Here is a 19,823-nt window from a genome sequence, read left to right as displayed (position 1 = left end):
TGGGGCCAGCCTGAGTTACATAGGAAACGCCTGTCTAATAAACAAACAAATAAATAAATAAGCATATATATGTGTATATATATATATGTATATATATAAACTTATTAGCAAAGTACTAGGTAAGATGCTTTCTTCATCATCCATTTTAATAATAGTTGACTTCAGAAAACCAAATGCTACATACAAATACAACACAACAAACATACATGCATAGCTGATCACACAAAGAGGCTCCTCTTTAGCTAAGGAGAATGGCTTGAGATCAACGGGGGACTCCTAGTACACTGAGTGGAATCCCCAGTTCTATACAAAGGCTACATCATCCTGCATGAGTGCCAAGCCCTCTCCAAGGAGCATAGTGTAACTTCCGATGGAAATCTCCTATTCAAGGCCGCCAGTTCGGAGCTGAGGGTAGAGCTCAGTTGGTAGGATGCTTGCCTATCATACATGAAGCCCTCGGTTTGATACCCCAGTACCACACAAACTGCGCATCTGTAATCCTTGGTGGGTGGAGGCAAAGGCAGGAGTATTAGCAGGTCAGCTTCAGCTACGTATGGCATTCATACCCGCCTACGTAAGACCCTACCTTAGAAAGAAAGGGGGAGTGGGGGGAGATGAGAGAGAGGAAAGATGCCAGTTTGGAAGGATGCCACAAAATATTAGCTTTCTCGGAGTACCCAGTCCCTAAAGACGGTATTGCTACATCTCAGACCACATATGCGCTAACTTTGCAGCACCCCCACTAGGCAGGCTGTGCCCTTGCACCACGGAGGCCTCCCCATGGCCGAGATCGGATAGTGAAGCTGTACCTGGCTTTCTCCGTGGTTCCGACCACTCTCGGCTCTGAGGATGGATTTGGGCTTTCGGGACTTGAAGTTGCCCATACTGGTTCTCAGCACTCCATCCACAGGCAGGGTCTGTTCTACATGCTGCTGAGCCTCGTGGGAGGGCAGGGCGAGCTCATCTAAGCGAGCTGCCACCTGGGGGTAATTCTCTTTATTGTCTTCATCTCTGCAGGAAAAAGAAAAAAAGAAAAAAAGAAAAAAAAAAAAAAGACCAATTTAGAATACACCTAAACAGAATAAACCTGTTTTCAAATGAGCTGCTGGAATTCACCAGGCTGTTTTTTCAAAGGGAGCTCAGGTACAGGCAATATTATAGACTTAAAAAAAAACAAAAACAAAAACAAAAACAAACAAAACAAAACAAAAAAAACTAGCCGGGCAGTGGTGGCGCGCACGCCTTTAATCCCAGCACTTGAGAAGCAGGTGGATTTGAGTTCTAGGCCAGCCTGGTCTACAGAGTGAATTCCAGGACAGCCAGGGCTACACAGAGAAACGCTGTATCAAAAAAATAAATAAATAAAATAAAAAAAAATTGAATGTCATCCTTGTTTGTTTTGTTTCTTGAGTTTTGTTGTATTTGTTTGTTTGTTTGTTTTGCTTTGCTTTTGGTTTGTGTTACTTCAGTTCCTGTCCTTCCTCCTACACCCATCAAATGCTAGGACTACACACATGTACCATCATGCCTGTTTCATGTAGGGAGAACTGAACCCAGGCGAACTGAGGACAGCCCCCATGAATTTCATTCTTCATATCACTCTTTCTTCCTGGTCTTCTCTTGAAAACAGTTTGCTCCCAAGGGGATCCTATTTCCCTCACAAGGTGAGACCTTCAGGTTACATCCTAAAATCCCAAATTTATAGATTAAGATTCTAAAACGCAGTGGTTAAACAGCAGGCGCGTGTAGCGGACAGACCAACTCAAACACTCCCAGAATGATCGAACAGGTGTCAGTCTCTTAGGCTGTAGCAGATCCATTGGCAAAGATAGTTTGCCACATGGATCTGTTCGGAGAGGAGGCAAGTCACCCAGGCAATTTTTAAGTCAAGTGATAAATTTTCCCTCACCAGGCGTTTGAGCAATGCCTTAGACCCAACATAGAAGATCCCGATGTGTGGGCTCCCGCAAGGCTGAGTTACTGAGAGACACGGGTCTGCCATCCCAGCTATTTTAGAAGATCAAAAGCTCAAGGCCAGCCTGGGGAAACTTAGCCGCAACTCAAAACAAAAAATAAAAGAATGGAAGATGGGAGCTAGAGATATGGCTTAGAGGCAGAGTAAATGTCTTACATAGTCAAGGTCCCAGGTTCAATCCCCAGTCTCACATGCACACATCCTACTAGGTTCTGGTAGGGATAGCTCTTGTAAGTTTTCTGTCAACCGTCAAACTCCATATAGTGCATACCCAAAAGGTAATGGTCTCTGAATTCATTTCCCCCTCTTAAACCTCTACGCCGTTTGTTTTCCATATTGCTAGGCAATACAAGTAACGGCAGCCATAACTAAATGACGGTATAAATAGGGTTTTTCGCCTTAGATGATCAGTATCGGATAACTGTGTGGCGATTCGCTGAGAGCGGCTGCTTCCCAGATGTTTTCATATGTGCACCCAAAACAACGCTCTGGTAAGGTGAAATAGGAAGCAGCAGTTCCCTCCCCTGACACCCCATGCTGCTCACACACATAAAGCCAGAGAGAGAAGCCCCAGCAAGGAAGGGTCCCCAGCCCCACCCCACACACCTTCCTACTGGTGAAGACTAAACTCACGAAGCTGCGGGAGGGGGGAAGGGAGGCAAGGGGGCGGAGCAACGCCAGGATTGGTGGTCCTGAGCGTGGGTTGAGGGCAGAGAGCAAGGGGCGTGAATAAATGTATTCAAAACAGTTAAAGTGGAGTCTCTCCGGTGGGACATCCAACAAGTGGGTTAGTAGCTGGGGGAAATAACAACTGGTGATTCAACTGATAACTTTTTACTATATCACCAAAGGCTTTGGACATTCCCAGCCAGGGCTGAGAACTGAATCCACTCTAGTTAAGTGTACGGCTTGTCCTAGGAACGCTAAGCAGCTACGCGTGTTCTTTCCAAAGAAAGAAATGAACAGCATCTTTTACAGGAACGTTTCTTCCTCATTCTGGTAGGAATCTGAAACCCTCGATAACAAAGTCTGACACGTTCAATGTGGTGAATAACGAAGGGCATGTTATCGAATTTAACGGAGACGTTTCCAATACAAGGCTCTCTTCTGAGGATCTCAAAGCTGACAAGCGGGAAACTTCCCTGAGGAGAAAGAACCTCAGAGAGAGGATGTTTGGATTCAAAAACCGGGATGCCAGATCCAGGTGGTCTCTTTTTCTCACAGATCAGAACCAAGGTTGAGATATACCTGAGCCCAGAGCAGTCGTCTTCGTCTTCATGTACAGAGACTGTATCTTCGTCACACCTGAGGCAAAAGGGAGAATGGCTTGTCAGATACAAACGCCTACTGCCGTACAAGCAACGAAGAAGTCTATAACTGTGTCAAGGCTAGCGTGGAAAAATAATAAAACGCAATGATCCTCACCACTGTCTCTCCAAAGACAAACAGAACAGCATTCAGCTTAGAGTCATCATGTCGACCGGGCAACAATACAATAAAGACGTACACACCAAAGCTCCTGAGCTAAAAACTTTGAACCAGCGGTAACTTTTCACTTTCACCTCCACAGCTCCGTAGTCTAAGCAAACGGTTCTCAACCTTCCCAACGCTGCGACCCTTTAAATACAGTTCTTCATGCTGTTCTGGCCCCCAACCATAAACTTATTTTGTTGCTTCTTCATAACTGTAATGTGGCTACTGTTATGAATCAAATTGCAAATATCTGATATACAGGATATCTGATATGGGACCCCTGGGAAAGAGTCAGTCAGCCCCCCACCCAAGGGGTCCCGACCCACGGGTTAAGAACAGCCTGGACTAAACTAACAGGACCTCACTAATGCCAAGGTGTGCTCCCACCAGGGGAATACCAGGCACTAAGAGGAGGGCTCTCAAAAGAGAGCCCACAACCCTCTGTATCAGGCACTCTGTCCGTTTCCCCAAGCTACAACAGCAACCACTGGCCTTGGACTTTATCTTTTTTTTTTTTTTTTCCACAAGACTTCCTAATTAGCCAGATGAAAAAGGCTTGGCTCTTCCACGTTGAAAAAAAAAAAAATCCCTGGTGTCTCCAACTCCCCAGGGGAATCTAGAGTGAGAGTGTTGTTCTCCCTAAGTAGGAGAAAGCCTTTATTCCTTTTCCCAGCCCCACCCTGCCCCGCCCAGCCCCACCCTGGAACAGTTTCCCATCGCCATTCATGTTCACCTTTCACTGGCCAAAGCCAGGAGGTACCAGGAACAGGTATAAATGATTACTCTTCATCCTTAGGTTCTGATGGCTTTTGTGCCTCTGGGATGCTTTGAGTTGGTTTCTTATTGCATGAAGCATCTGTGGACACAACTATACTTATAAAACAACTACAATTCTTTTTCTAGAGACACCACCATGACTCCCAAGCATAGCATTGCTTCCAGAGGATGCTCGAAGAATCCTTGGTTTTAGAACGACTTTGCTCCCTAGGCAGAATAACTGAGCAGTTTAAACAACTATAAAGATGAGTGTTTATTAAGCCTTTGACTGCTTCCCAGGCGCTCAGTTTGCCTTTTGTGAGAGTTGATAGTGGGGAGTTTCTAGATTATGTTACTTGATGTGGAAAGACCCGGCCTGATTGTGGACAGCGCCATGCCAGGGGCTCATCTCTTGTGGCTTCCTGACTAGATGCAATGTGGGCAACCTCCTCAAGCCCCTGCCTTGTGCCTTGCCCACCATGATGGACTGACCATCCCCTCAGACTGTGAGCTAAAATAAATCCTTCCCTAAGTTGCTTCTGTCAAGTTATCTTGCCACAGCAAGATGAAACGTTGAACCAATGTGTCTTACATTTTCTAGGGTTAAGGAACAACCTATTCATTTTGCTTGAATGTCCAATCCACCAAGGTAAATGTGTGACAGCAATATCAAATTCCTATTAAAGATATTACGTGTGAATGCCCTCTTCCCTTCTTTCTATTCTTGATTCAGACAAGTTAGACATACCTATACTCAAGTTAGACGTATCTACACTCAAAGAAACATTATTTCTAAAGTATACAAGATTTTAGAGAGAACTGGATCCTGTTCTGAGAAATTCTGTGGAGTGAGTAGGCAAATGTAAAACAAACACATATGTGCAAATACAATACAGTGCTTATGCTACATTCAATGGCATATTTATATATTCATCACTGGAAATGCTGTATAATTAGCCCACAAAATTAACTGGAGAAATCGCCCGTTCCCTTCCCTTACAGCCTCTTTTTAAATTACGGCTTTTGTAGTGAATTATACAAAGGCCACCTACAGACTTGAACCCTCTTTATCTAACAGAATATTCTGTTCCTCTGGCAATAAAATAAAGTTGGCCAAGTTAACAAAATGCTCATTTTTTTGACTGAATAATCTAAACTTCTTTGCTCTCTCAAGTGTTTGGTTACCAACCAACCACCCCATTTTATTTATCTCACGAAAAAGAGCAATTAAGTTCCTAAGTTTTTGTGTTCTCACTCGTCATTGGTGTTCAGACACAGCTCAGTGGTGTAGGCTCTGGAAAGTGAAGGACAGTGTTTTCCAAGAATAAAGTAGAAGTCACAGAATATAGAAACCTAGAGACCTCAGTTCTAAGAACTAGGGTTTAACCCACAGTCCCAGCCCTGAGTTCAGCAATGCTACCTGGGTGGTAATGTGTCTCTACCTTCTGTGAGTTGCTGTTTTCTCCTCCAACCATGACGGCCTGAAGATGGAAATTCAGCACCAGAACCTACAGAGAGGGGTAGGTGCTTGGTGTGCCATGAAGGCTGGACCAAATTAGTAGAGGAGAAATATCTCCTAACCAATGGCCAATTGGCACTCAGGACACACAAGCTCAAGATCCTTGGCCCAGCAGTGAAAATCACAGACCTCAGAGCCCATCTCTGCTCTTTTCATGGGGTAGAAAATTCTCAGTTGCTCTCCTAGGGGACCATGGACCCTCACTCAATCAGCACCTCATTTCTGTCCTCGCCCAGGAGGGCCTTACAAAAGGACAATACCAGCCCACTTATGAAACTGGATTCTGCCATGCAGAGCTATGAGCTTGGCTCTCCATGTCTGGAAGGCCATCAAGTCAGACCAAGAGGCTTCCTGACGGAGCACAGGGTTCTCTTACAACCCTGGAGTGCTGAACGGAAGCTTAAGAGCCCATCCGTTTTCTGATTTCCCTTGTAGGTTCTCAAAACTGAAAAGTATTATATAGGCTCACAAAAGCAGACACTGCAGATGAGGATCCTGGCTTTTGTCTGAGTGTATTTGTGTAGGAGTGGGTAGGGTGGAGGTTGGGAAACTAGAGAAGATCCACAAGAGGGAAAAGACTAGAAGATACGGACGAGGAAAGGCAGGCGTAGAGAGATGTGGGGAGGGATGGAGGAAGACACCTGACAGAAACCAAGGGTGCATGAGAGCACTGCAAGCAAACCTATTATTAGGTACTAACATAAACTCAAAGAAGAAGAAAAAAAAAATAGCCCATCATGATGATGCGTTCAGAAGTGGTTGTTTGGAAGCGTGGCATGTTGCATAAATATTTGTAATCAGTCATGAATTCAATAGAAGGAAATCTCAAAAGTCTCACAATAAAGTAGCATCAGAATGAAGAGCATCGGGACATGCTACTTTATTGTGAGAGCATCCCAGCGGGTCTGTGCACAGAGCCTAGCTACCAACATTATACGGCCAGTGTGCTTAGGCAGAATAGAAAATGCCAACAAAGCTGCTTCCTGCATGTCACTGAAATCCCATGTCTGGGTGCGACCCGACTGTGATGGAGAATGGTTTTCTTATGACTGGCCATGGTAAAAGGAAAACAAAACAAAACAAAACAAAAAAAGCCACTTCTAGCCAGTGAGCCCTCAGTAGCTCTCCTCAGCAGACTAAGTCAGAAAGCCCTTCACCTGGGATTGTCTGGATCTGGCTGCCACAACTTCGACCTGTGACTTTTCTCCCTCTCTTACTTTGGCTCGCTCTGGCAAGCACAAACAAAAGAAAGAGGTGCCCAGGTCACAGCCCACATGACCGTCCACGACTTCTCAGTCCAGCCTGACATTAGGAAGAAATACCGCCCCAGGAAGGCTAAGTTAATACCCAAGATTCCAAGATTTTACTCCAGGGAACCTCACTAGTTCCTGCACCACACCTCACAGACGACAGACAGAAGTCACGTGACATTGCCAGTCCATATTCCCACAGGCTTGGGAGACAGGAGAACCAGACTTCTTGGAATAATGGGATCTCTAATGGGAGCTAAAAGTGTGTCCATGAGAAGTTATCTTCTCTGGTTAAATAGGAAGAGAGGCCCCAGCTTGCCTGGGTGGAGGAGAAATGGTTTCTCTTTCCCTGCAACATCAGACCCCTGATGGCGAAGTTGCCGAGAGCCAACCTCTTGGGGAATTTTCCTGAGCCACCTGCACCAGTGCTCGATGGACCACCTGATTGAGATGAGCAGACACCAGCCTGGCCCCGCCTCAGCCCCATACAGCTCTGAGCTCAGGTAAAATGTGAAACTGTGTAATGGGGCAGGTTGTCTGTAGGGTTCTGTTTTTTGAAACATCTCTTGTAATCCAGCCTGGTCTAAAACTGTGCTATGTGTAGCCAAAGATGACCTTGAACTCCAATCTGATCCTCCTGTCTCTACCACCAAGTACTAGAGATTATGGTATTCACAACCACTACCACCATTCAGTTTTATTTGGTGCTCGGAATCAAACCCAGGGCCCCCCCAGCCCTGTCATGTAAACTTTTTTTTTTTTAATGAGCATTGGTGTTTGCCTACATGTATGTCTATGTGAAGGCATCAGATCCCCTGGAACTAGAGTTACAGACAGCCACATGGGTGCTGGGAATTGAACCCTGATCCTCTGGAAAAGCAGCCAGTGCACGTAACCCACTAGGCCATCTCTCCAGCTTCTTGTAATGTAAACTTTTAAGCAGCATTGCCCAGCCACTTAACTAGTATATGCTTCTAAAATGATGTCATCTAACTGTTTCTAGAACCCAAGCTACCTCTGACCTGACTCGCATCCAAATTCTAGGTCTTCTCTTAGCCTGGAGGGTCTATAGCTTTCACCAGAGTCAGTCTTCTCCAGGTGGAGGTTATCAGGTCATTGTGTTAACCACCCTTAGAGGCTCCTAGGCAGGACTTTGGCAAAGGAGGCACCAATCTAAACACAGTGACCCAGCAACAGACTTTAAAAACAGCACGTCCTGAAAAGATGCTGCAGAAGTAACAAAAGGCTAAGGCCACTCTGATGTTGGGGGAGGGGGCTGGGGGAGGGATTGTATAGAGAATGAGTTAAATTCACCCAGATCTGCACAGGCCTTTCAAGGCCTGAGAAAAACAAAACGAAAAGGATTCTGCCCCTTGATTCCTAATTCCACTCTTCCTGTGACTCTTCCCAGGACCTCCAGCTGGGGAGACAGAGCCCTGGCTCAGTGGGACACTGTCTTAGGCTCAGGTATGAAGACCTGAATGTGAGTCCCCAGCAACCACTTTAAAGTCAGTCCATCCTAGTGGTGGTACCTATAAAGCCTTGGGTCTGGGGATGGATGGAGACCGGAGGATTCCCCAGAGCTCATTGGCCAGTCTTAACCCATCATAAACTCCAAGTTCAGTGAGAAATGAGGTTGAATGAAATCAAAGGAGACATAGGATGTTAACCTCTGACCTCCAAAGGCTCCCTCATGCACACACTGTATGAGCGCACACGGCACACATATGCATACACACACAGGCGCGCGCGCACATACAAATAATCACGACTGGTCAAGCAGCATCCTCTCACATAAGTCTATCTGATAAAATAATTCATAGGGAACTCTAATGACTGCTTGGATGCGCCTTCCAAGGCACAGAGTTTTTAATTTCCATTTTAATAAGGATCAACACCAGAGGCCTGAACTTTCAGTGGTCTGGAGAGGAGGCACTGGACATGGGTGAAGACAGGAGCCAGAGGATCTTTGCCTCTCAGAAACATTGAAGAGGAAAGAACCTCCTCGGGACAGACTAACATGGCACCCAAACACTTCCAGGACAAGCTGCTATGTCTGTGTCTCAGGATAGCACCCTCTGGTCCTGCCGGGAGTCCACAGACCCAGGAACAGTTTCATATTATTGAGAGGAGAAGATGAACAATGTTCCGTTTTGACAACCACTGGTTTAGGACGCCCCTCAGCTGAGCCGGGTCACACCTGTGGGGCTTTGGGTGTGTTGCAAGTTCCTTAGATTCTTGCATTAGCCAGATGGCTTCCCAGACACTACTCACAGCCTTTTAAAAGGAACCTCTGTCACTTCTCTGAGGGTAACGTGATCTTATGCAATCAGAACTCCTTGGGGAGTATCCAAGGACAAGACACCAAGAGTCTCCCCAGCATTTAACCATAACAAACACACACACACACACACACACACACACACACACACACACCATATGAAAGCTGGAACTAAAAGTCTCCATCTTGAAACTCCTGGGCCTGTGACTATGGCTGACTCTAGGAATACAGCCACACAACACTCCCAAGAATCAGGCCCAGAAAAACATGTGGTGCCAAGGAACCCAGAGGAAAAGAGAGATGTTACCTGACCACTTATCCAGGAAATTCAGGCCTCATCCTTGGCCCACAGGTATCTCTCCCCACCTCTCTCTTTCTCTATCTTTCTATTGCAAGGCAATGTCACTATCGTGTCCAGGGTTCCAGTGGACAGGCCATAGTGAATCATTGAAAGTCAACCTGGTCCTTATTTTAAAGAGACCCCACTTAGATGAGCTCAAAGCGGGGTACTAAGTCAGTAGCAAACCAGACAAGCAAAAGTGCATGGGGAAGAGGCCCAGAAAGCACAGTGGAACCTCAGCCCTCCCTCTCCAAGTCTCTGCAACAGTGGCAGGATCTGAAAGCCAAAAGATGCTCTCGTCACTGTTCAGGTTTCTTTAGCAAACAGCTTCTAAGCCACTTGTAGCCTCTGTATGAAACTCACAATTCTCTTAAGTAGTGGGATACACAACTTTGCGCATGCACACACACACACAGCCTGCTGCAAAAAGCTTTTACCGAGTAGCTTTTACCAAAAGGTCCCAGAAGTAAACACTAATTTCCCTACGATAAAATGGAATACATATAGTTTATACTCCCAGCTATATGTGAATTGCATACAGTGCCAGCAAAATCTACTCCACGTTCACCTCTGATATATAGATTCTATTAAGAAAATACTAAGGAAGAGATGACCAAAATAAAAACAAAGCACTATCAATATCAACACACACACACACACACACACACACACACGCACACACACGGGCTGGCCTAGAGTAAAACATTATTTCCCTTCCCTCCACTATGAACTGTTATTAGGTTGTTAGTCAGGCAAGGCGTTTCTCTATAGTCACATTATTGTGGCCAGACGAGAAAAATCACAAAAAGGCATCTAGAAAAGTTTACCGCACTGTGTCTTAAAAATCTGTACACACGGAGAGGGAAGGTGAGTTTACCCTGTTTAAATATGCTGGAATTAAACTCCTGCTAGCTCACATCCGTCTATTTGGGGCAAATGTACACTGCGTGCACTCCATGAAAACTGACACTCATGTTGGCAAAATACAACCCAGCTTCCTTTCTGACATGTCACATAGATTTTTTTTTAAGCTAAGCTCCAAGATTGCATATTTTGGGCCACGGAGCCTCCCGCAGCAATCAAGCTAGGTTTATTACTCCCCCCACCCCCCGCTTCCGCTCCTCACTCCCTACCCCCGCGCACCCTCCACCCCGAGCTGCCAAAATACTGGCTGCAACCTGTGTGAGGTTTGTGGGCCCCGCCAGCCTCGCAGCCTCAGGATCCAGGAGACAATGCATCGCCTGGAAAGAGGGCTTGGGGACAGGGGTGGGGTGGGGTGGAGTGGGGTGGCAGCGGGAGGGGATACCTTCACCATAGTTGCTTCGGAGACAGGAATGCAAGTCGATTGTAAGGGCAAGAAGCACTTACTCAGTTACAGCGGCGCTGCCGAAGGAATTATCCTGAAGGCTGAAACAGAAACAAGAAAACATGAGCCAAGTGCGGCCGGGGAGCCGTCTCCCTAATTGCTCTCCCGGAGTTAGAGCACCCACACAAACATGGCATTGCCAGGCAAGTCTTAGGGCTCGCCCGGCACGCTCGCTCTACCTTGGGCTGCTGTCTGCACATGCTCCTGACGACACCCCCAGCAGGGGCCCAGCGGCACCGGCGAACCACAAAGCCCAGCAGCCCGCGAGGCTGCGGGGACGATGGGGCGGGGCGCGGCGGCGCGCGACCGGGGGCTTCAGCCTCAGGAACCTGGAGCTGCTCCGCGCAACCCTGGTAGGCAGCTAGGAGCTACAGAGAGTCCAAGCTGCTTGAGCCTGCCACCTCAGCCTCAGCTGGCAATACAGATTGCGTCGTCCCCCCCACCCCCCAGTGGATACAATGCCCGCCTCCCATGGCTTGTTACCTCCCCAGCCCCCACCCCACCCTAGGGATGCAAACGAGCAAAGATGCTTCTGTCGCTTTTCCTGAAAGCATGGAGAGATCGAGAAGGAGGAGAGGGATATGGATGCTGAGTTTTGATTTATTTTCACTGTGTGTTGGTTTTTATTGCCTAGAACAAAAGGGCTCCCAAGGGCGGGCTGCATCCCGACAGGTCCGTCTGCGCTCTTGTTATTTTACTCCGCTAGAGGAAGCGCCCAGCGCAGGACCACAGAGATGTGAATGAACCTATGCAGGCGAATGTAGAATGCTTTCCAGGCCTTCGCTGATGCCTAGGACACCGTGCCAGGCGGGGAGATGGACTCCTACCCCCACAGCAGCCCCGCACCTTCACAAAGGATGGAATGACAACTCACAAACGTTGTTCCCTTTGATGGAGTCTACTTTGTTGGGGGAAGGGAGGGCCGGTCAGCCCCACCCCCACCCCGCTTTATTCTTGCTTGGAGATGTTTACCCTGCCCCGTTCCCATTGTCCATGTTTCCTGACATGTTGACCTTGACTTGGAAAGACCTGCCTCTGAATTTTGAAATACGATCACAGACTTACGTGTTGAACTATACTATGCATGTGTTCTTAATCCTACTGTCCCATGGAACTAGGTTCTAGATGGCAACGTGAAGTCTAATCACAGGATATCTTCCTGTCCTCAGATCCAAAGACTGTCACTTTCCCAAACGCCCCTGCGCTCGAGGGCTGTGGTGCCCATTCTGGGTAGTTCAGTGTGAAGAAAGACCAGCCTTTTGATTGCGTAAACATCTCCAGTGATTCATCTAGAACAGAAGGAACAATGCTTTCACCTGAAAAACAGCAGTTGATATGAATATGCTGTGGACCAGTTGAAAATATAATGAACCCTCTGAGAGGCCCAACAAGCAGCTGAAAGAGTCAGATGCAGATACTAGCACCCAACCAATGGACAGAAGCGGGGGACCCCTGTGGATGAATTGGGGAAAAGCTGGAAGAAGCTGAGGAGGAGGGCAGCCCCATGGGAAGACCAGCAGTCTCAACTGACCTGGAACCCGGAGATCTCTCAGAAACTGAGCCACCAGCCAGGCGTCATACACCAGCTGATATGAGGCGGCCAACACATATACAGCAGAGGACTGCTGGGTCTGGCCTCAGAGAAGATGCACCTAACCCTTGAGAGACTTGAGGCCCTGGGGAGTGGGGAGGTCTGGTAAAGTGAGGGGAGGGGGTGGCGACATCCTCTTGGGGGCGGGGATGGAATGGTGAGCGGGGGCGGGGTGAATGGCAGACCAGAATAAAAATAAATAAATAAATAAATTTTTAAAAAATAAAAATAAAATAAAATGAAATAATAAACGTGCTCCACAAATCCAGAGATTCAATAATGCCCAGAGGGAGGAAAAGACTAGTTCTCCACAGCCCACAAACAGAAAGGATCCAGAAAAGCTTGTAAGAACTATTCATACAGAAGAAAGACAGTCAGTTCAGTATATTATGGCTAAAAGTTAAGAATACTCTAGATTAAAACCCTGATGGAAACCACTTGGGGTTTTTAAACACTCATCCAATTCTTGATCGTATCTTCATCTGTTTTTTTTTTTTTTTTTTTTTTTTTTTTTTTTTTTTGGTAAGAGGTTTTCAAGTGCCTTTTTAAAATGAGATGTCCTGTTCACCCTGGAATGAACAATACTGATGGATATCAGCAAAGGTTCCTTTGGAGCCTTCGGCTTATCTGAACAACAGTTTGGGAAAAGTTCAAAGGGAGAAGAGGAACATTGTCACAGAGATCTGTAAGGAAGCCAGAGTATTTCCCAGGCCAGCGACAGGGTCCAGACTTCTCTGTGGTTGTATGTAGCATGGCTAAAACATGGTTTTTTGGTTTTTTTTTTTTTGGGGGGGGGGGTTAAAGGAGAGGAGACGTTACAAATTCAAGGACAGCAAAGAAAGCTATTCTGTCTTTTCAACTCTGAGACTGCACCTAGGTAGGCAGAATGTTGTGCACAAGTGGAGAACAAAAGGGAAAAACAAAGGTACTGGGTAGTTGGGCTTCTCAAACTCCTTAAAGTAAAATGTAACTTAGGCTAAACAGACCGACCACCATCATGCCTACAAAGGGCTTCAGAGAAAACATCACCTGGCGTTGTTTGCTGAACTAATGATGCACATTCTTAACGATATCACAGATGCAGTCCCTGTTAACAGGAAGCCTTTGCTCTTAGGTATGCCAGTGTGTATAGAATGGACAGGGTGCGTGGTTTTCAATTCAATAAATAGAATAACTGGGGAAAAATAGGCTAGAATTTGAATGTAATTAGCTCACCTTCTTGTTAAAAGTTTCAGTTTTTCTGAAAGCAAACCATCTGAATTTCATACTTAGTTCTAATAGTTCCCTTTTCCTTCTTAATTTTTTCAGTATTCTTATCTATTTATTTTTATCTTATGTGCCTTGGTGTTTTGCCTTCGTGTATGTCTGTATGAGAGTGTCAGATCCCTTAGAAGTGGAGTTACAGACTAAGCTGCCATGTGGGTCCTGGGAATTGAACCCAGGTCCTCTGGAAGAGCAATCAGTGTCCTTAACCACTGAGCCATCTCTCCAGCCCAATTTTTTTTTTTTTAATCACCTTATGACTTGCTTTCCTCATTCTTAGGTAGAGATAGACTCTGTTACAGGGGTTATTCCAAAGATTAAATGACATTTTTGGAACTGAGAAGTTAAAATTGTTTTAAACAGTTAATAAATGCTAACGTTATCCTTGTTCTCATTATTGCTATAATAAGAAACATGTAAACATGGAGTTTGAAAGAGAAAAGATGACTACAAATGGATAACAGGTTTATAGACACTGCTGACTTTCTACGCCCAGGCTTTCATGCTGTTCCATGGCTTCTTAACGTCTCTGAAAATCATCACGTTTGACCAGATGCTCCACGGACAATGTTTGTGTATTCTCTTTGTAACTCAATTTAAAATGCTTGCACATCCCTGGAGGACCAGACAATTCTGAGAAATCACTTTCTGAGGGATGCTGGGGCATCGGGCCAGAATCTTTACAATGCCAGGAAGTCAACGGAGGCCTGCTCCATTGGCCTGGACACAGTGACTTGGTGCTTCCTGCCAGTCCTCCAGGGAATAGCCAGACCTCCTGGTGTATGCACAGAGGACTCTTGCCTCCCTGCAGAGATAATTTTCCACTAAAAAGATTAAATCCCTCTGCTTATATCTGTATCCTCTAACCCTTCCTCCCCGCCTAGTCTTTGACACCATAGCAAAAGGGGGCCTCATTTCTCTGAGTGGTTATTGTCTAAGCTATTGAGTGCTCAACAGACACAGGTAAAATTCTCTTTATGGGCTGGGTCACCTCCATCAAAGCACATATCTCTAAATTAATGTTTGTGTATACCCTGTCCACTTTGTCACACAGTCTCTCTCTGTTCTGCCTAACTTAAAGGGCACATTCAGTCCAGATAGGTGGGAAAATGAAGTATTAAATCTTACAGAGGATTCTGGATTTCGTGGTGTGAGAATTATCTTAAATAACATTTAAAACCAGTGTTGGGTGGAGATGTTGTATGAGGAGCAAAAGAGTAAGGATGACATCAAATAAAAACAAGCTGGAATAGATACCTGCTGTGGTGGTTTGAATATGCTTGGCCCATGTGGAGTGGCACTATGAGGAGGTGTGGCCTGGTTGGAGGAAGTGCGTCACTGTGGGGGAGGGGGATCTGAGGGCTTCTAGTGCTCAAGCTCCATCCAGCGCAGAAGAGACCCTCCCCCTGGCTGCCTGTACAAATCAGGCTTCTCCTGGCGGCCTTTGTATCAGGATGCAGAACTCTGGGTTCTTCCAGGACCGTGTCTGCCTGCATGCTACCATGCTTTCCACCATGATGACAATGAACTAAACCTCTGAAACTATAAGCCAGTCCTGATTAAATGTTTGCCTTTGTAAGAGTTGCCTTGGTCATGGCTTCACAGTAATGGAAACCCTAACAAGACACCTGAAAATATTTATAAAATTAATCGCATAAATGATGTATCCATAATACATTGGATGCTGAATGTGAGGCAAAGGTTATCAATTTGAGCTATTAAAATATTTTTCAAAGGTTCATCAAGATGGTTTTGTGAATTAAGACTCTTCTACTGAACGCAAGGACCCAGGTTAGATCCCGGAGATCTTTAAGGTAGAAGGAGTGAACCAGCTCCTACGGTAGTCTCCTGACCTCCATGAACATGCCATGGCATGCATGTGCCAGGCCTGCTTACATACACACCTATACACACACACACACACACACACACACACACACAAATAAGTAATCTTGAGGTAAAAACAGATATGTAATCCCTCTAATGGAAAGGATATAATTTCTCATGTTTATAAGAATTAGGTTGCTCTCCCAATTATGTCTACAATGAAAGCTAAGAATCCTAGTATACATTCATCAGATCATGCCTCTTCAGCCCTGGGGTGACTATCTAACCACATGGGCCTCCCTCGGTGTGATAACAGGTGATGTCATCCTATCCTAGGGCCTGTGGGAATGCCATTCTTTAGCTGGGATATTCAACCATGATTTCTGGAGTTAAGAACATCTTCCCTGAAGCCCTCCCAAGCCTGGAAGCTCCCACTCTTCTCCCTTTATTTGCTTCATCGACTCCATACTGTTTTGTGTTGGCGTTTGGTGTACCTTCATGCAGTTGGCATGTGATTGTTTCTAAATAGCTGAACCATGGATCTTATTCACCACTGTAATCCTAGGGCTAAAATTACTTTTTACCAAGTCAATTAATGAATAAATATTTGTGGAAGGAAATCAATGAGTGGATATTTAACTTCAGTTTTCAAGACAATGCTCTGTTTACCATTTTGTCCCCTCTTCTTTCCCCCATTTGGTATAAAAATCTCACTTTAAAGAAGATTTTTCTCAAGACAAGTTATTTTTAGGCAACAAGTCTATCCTCGACCAGGCATTCCTCCTTCCTTTGCTTAGCAGGGACAACAAACAGACCCATGCTGTTCTGACAAACTCAGTGGGTCCCAGTCCAACCAGGAGAGGTATAAGTTGGCTCCTCAGAAATGTCTGCAAGTGGTGGTAGAATTGGGATATGGTCAGACAGCGGAGGTTTCAACATGGAACCCATGGAACTAAAGACTGTTTTAGAACAAAACATATTTCACTTTCAGTCCTGGCACTTGAATTAACTTTCATAGAGCCAACCATCCTTGATGTTGATGTGGTTCTGAGGAACCTTTGACTTTTGGAGTTACCCTGTCTGATTCTTGCTCTTAACACCCAAACTTCCAGGACAAACTGTCTCTCTAGTCTTTACATATTTGATGTCCAGAAATTCATATTCCATAAAACTGCCTTTCTGGATCTTCTAGTTCTTGCAAAAATAAAAAACAAAACAAAACTGAAAAACAAAAAACAACAACAAAACCTCACAAAAACAAAACAAACAAACATGACAAATTGAGTCCTCTGCCCCTGTTACTTCCACCTCTGGCTGGGGTGACCCTCAGAACTAATCTATTCCATCTTCTGTTGTCTAGCCAAATATTGTCAGTTTCTTCTTTAGATCCCCATATGACATGCTTAGACTCTGGAATCTTTCTATACACTGAATAAAATGTAGAAGCCGCCCCTTCCCTGCACATGTGAGTCTGGGCATGGTCTATCCACAAGAGTAAAACATGATTTCCACCTCCTTCACTTGGACAGTAAGCTCTTGTCTATGGCCCAGGATCCTTGGGAGTTTCCCAGTTGTGTCTTGCCTACAATTCTCAAAGTTAAATGATGTTCTAGAACCTCCTTTGTGCCACCCAGAAGGAGAGGAATTGGATTCTTGCAGTACTGAATGTCTGAGCCAGTTTTGCATATATTTCACGAAAATGTTTGACTTGGTATTTCATACTCTTAAACCCAACTTCTTGGATCCATTGTTGCTACATGATTTAGCAAAGATAATATTATCAGCCCTTACAGTTTCATAGACTCAGTAGCCTGTGGATATAACTCTTTCAAAGAGATGTAATATTTACTAAATACAGGTTCATTCAATTCATGTTGTCTGGCTCATATAAATTAGGGGAAGTAACAAAATAATCATTTAAAATATCAGTATTTAGACTACGTGAAATCACTTTCTTTGCAAGTTTTGTGTAGAAAGAAAAGAAGTGAGAAAAAAAGATCTCATCCCCAATATCGGAGGTACGCTTAGGATGAGAAATAGCTGAGGGGTTGGGGCCAGGCTTCTGGGGCAGCAAGAAGACAAGAATCCCGGAAGGCAGAGGTAGCATTTCTCTGCCCTTCAGCATCATCACTGCCCAGAAAAGAGGCAGAACTGAAGCTCCAGTTAACACAAATGGAAATTTGATGTGTGTCGTAGTCAGGGTTTTCCTGCTGTGAACAGATATCATGACCAAGGCAACTCTTATAAAGACAACATTTCATTGGGGCTAGCTTACAGGTTCAGAGGTTCAGTCCATTATCATCAAGGCAGGAATGTGGCAGCATCCAGGCAGGCATGGTGCAGGAGGAGCTGAGAGTTCTACATGTTCATCTGCAGGCCTCTAAGAGAAGACTTGGCTTCCAGGCAGCTAGGAGTAGGAACTTAAAGCCCACGCCCACATTGATACACCCACTCCAACAAGGCCACACCTCCTAATAGTGCCACTCCCTGGGCCAAGCATATTCAAACCATCACAGTGCGGTAACCCAAAAGAAAAACAAATCCTTGGTTAACATAAATCTGAACAATCTAGATACCTAAACTCAGGAGTGGCGAGTGCCTTTAATCCCAGCAGTCGGGGGGGGGGGGGGGGCAGAAGCAGGCGCATCTTTATGAGTTCAAGGCCAGCCTGATCTACAGAGTGAGTTCCAGGACAGCCAGGGCTACTCAAAAAAAAAAAAAAAAAAAAAAGTTCTTAGACTCAGCCAAGCACCACCTCCACGCCCCAAGGAAAGAGAAAGTGCATTTCCTCCTACGCCTTGGCTTGGAAGAGAAGTTTGTAAGCTCTTTCTCCTCCCACAGCTGCCATTAACTACTCCTCTGTTGGAAGTCTTTATAAGTACTCTCTGACAAAGGACCCAGGCAAGGCTACCCACACCTCACCTGAGTACTCCTCACAGAAGTGCTCAGGTCTAATTTCCACACAATTAGCCCCGCATCTCTTTAAAATTCCCAAGCCATGGCTATCATTATCCTCTGTTGTCTCAATAGCCTAAAGCAACCACTTCTTTTTGTTCCAATTTTGAGGGTCAAGAGTTTCAGGAAAGAGTTTCAGGAAAGTTCCACTACTGCTACCGCTGGGCTGCTAATGGCTGGTGCTTGTAGTTCTGCAGGAGGGCAGGGGAGGGGGGACCTCTATGTGGCTGGATGCCATCTTTCAAAATGGTGTCTTCACTCTCACAGTAAATGGCTCAGTGTTCCCTAACTTCACTAGGCGTCGCTTCATTATTTAGGTGTCTCAATGCGCCTCCAACTTCTGACAAGAGATCATGTCCCCACTGGTGAAATGAGCCAGGTGTCTTCCTTAGGGTTTTACTGCTGTGAACAGATGCCATGACCAAGGCAACTCTTGTAAAGAACATTTCACTGGGGCTGGCTGACAGGTTCAGAGGTTCAGTCTGTTATCATCAAGGCAGGAGCATGGCAGCATTCAGGCTGGCATGATACAGGAGGAGCTGAGAGTTCTACATCTTCATCTGGAGAAAGCTAGAAGACTGGCTTCCAGACAGCTAGGACTAGGGTATTAAAGCCCACACCCACAGTGGCACACCTACTCCAACGCAGCCACACCTCCTAATAGTGCCACTCCCTGTGTCAAGCATATACAAACCACTGGTAGTGTGTCTGCCTCATCAAAGTGGCTACCACAAAGCACCAGTCATAGACAGTTTCATTTCAACAGCCTGTCATGCCAGGAACTGCAAGGTGTATTACAACTTGTAAGTCATTTGTCAAATATTGACAATTGTGAATAATTCAGTTCTTAAATAATAAATTAGAGAAGGTCCAACTCTTTCTCTGCAGTAATCTCCATCTGGTATGCATACATATCTAACTCCATTCATCAGTGGAGACAAAGGGATGGACTTGTTACAGTTTTTCCATTGGAAACTGCTCATCACCAAGGCACCCTGATAGAAAACTTCCACACCCCAACCATCATACATCAATCCATCATCCACAACTTGAAGAAGAAAAAAACAAAAACAAAAGGTTTTAAAATGTGTAGCTTAGAGCCTTTTGCTGCCCAAGAAGTGGTAGCCACCCGGAGAACAGCTGGGCAAAATCCAATTACAGAAAAAAAATCTGAAATTCTTTGCTATTGGTTAGCACTAGTGAAACACCGTCTGGTCCTGCCTTCTG

At 45.4% G+C, this 19,823-nt stretch overlaps 1 protein-coding gene across 6 annotated transcripts in view; it reads right to left on the bottom strand.

Moving 5' to 3' along the window:
* Fam13c (family with sequence similarity 13, member C) overlaps positions 1-12,066 on the bottom strand; it is a 118,765-nt gene extending 106,699 nt beyond the window's left edge. For 2 of the 6 annotated variants that reach the window (NM_001143777.1, NM_001359551.1), the window contains exons 1-4: positions 11,140-11,370; positions 10,963-11,001; positions 3,224-3,280; positions 810-1,011 (exon numbers count right to left, since the gene is read on the bottom strand). In NM_001143777.1, the coding sequence (NP_001137249.1) occupies positions 810-884 (75 nt within the window). In that variant the 5' untranslated portion in view covers positions 885-1,011; positions 3,224-3,280; positions 10,963-11,001; positions 11,140-11,370. The other 4 variants (NM_024244.4, NM_001143776.1, XM_017314101.2 and 1 more) reach the window with 3 other exon arrangements.
* Positions 12,067-19,823: the final 7,757 nt, after the last annotated feature.

The sequence above is a fragment of the Mus musculus genome, chromosome 10 (genome assembly GCF_000001635.26).
Source record: "Mus musculus strain C57BL/6J chromosome 10, GRCm38.p6 C57BL/6J".
In the NCBI taxonomy this organism is placed as follows: domain Eukaryota; kingdom Metazoa; phylum Chordata; class Mammalia; order Rodentia; family Muridae; genus Mus; species Mus musculus.
This window is presented reverse-complemented; position numbering and strand designations above follow the sequence as displayed.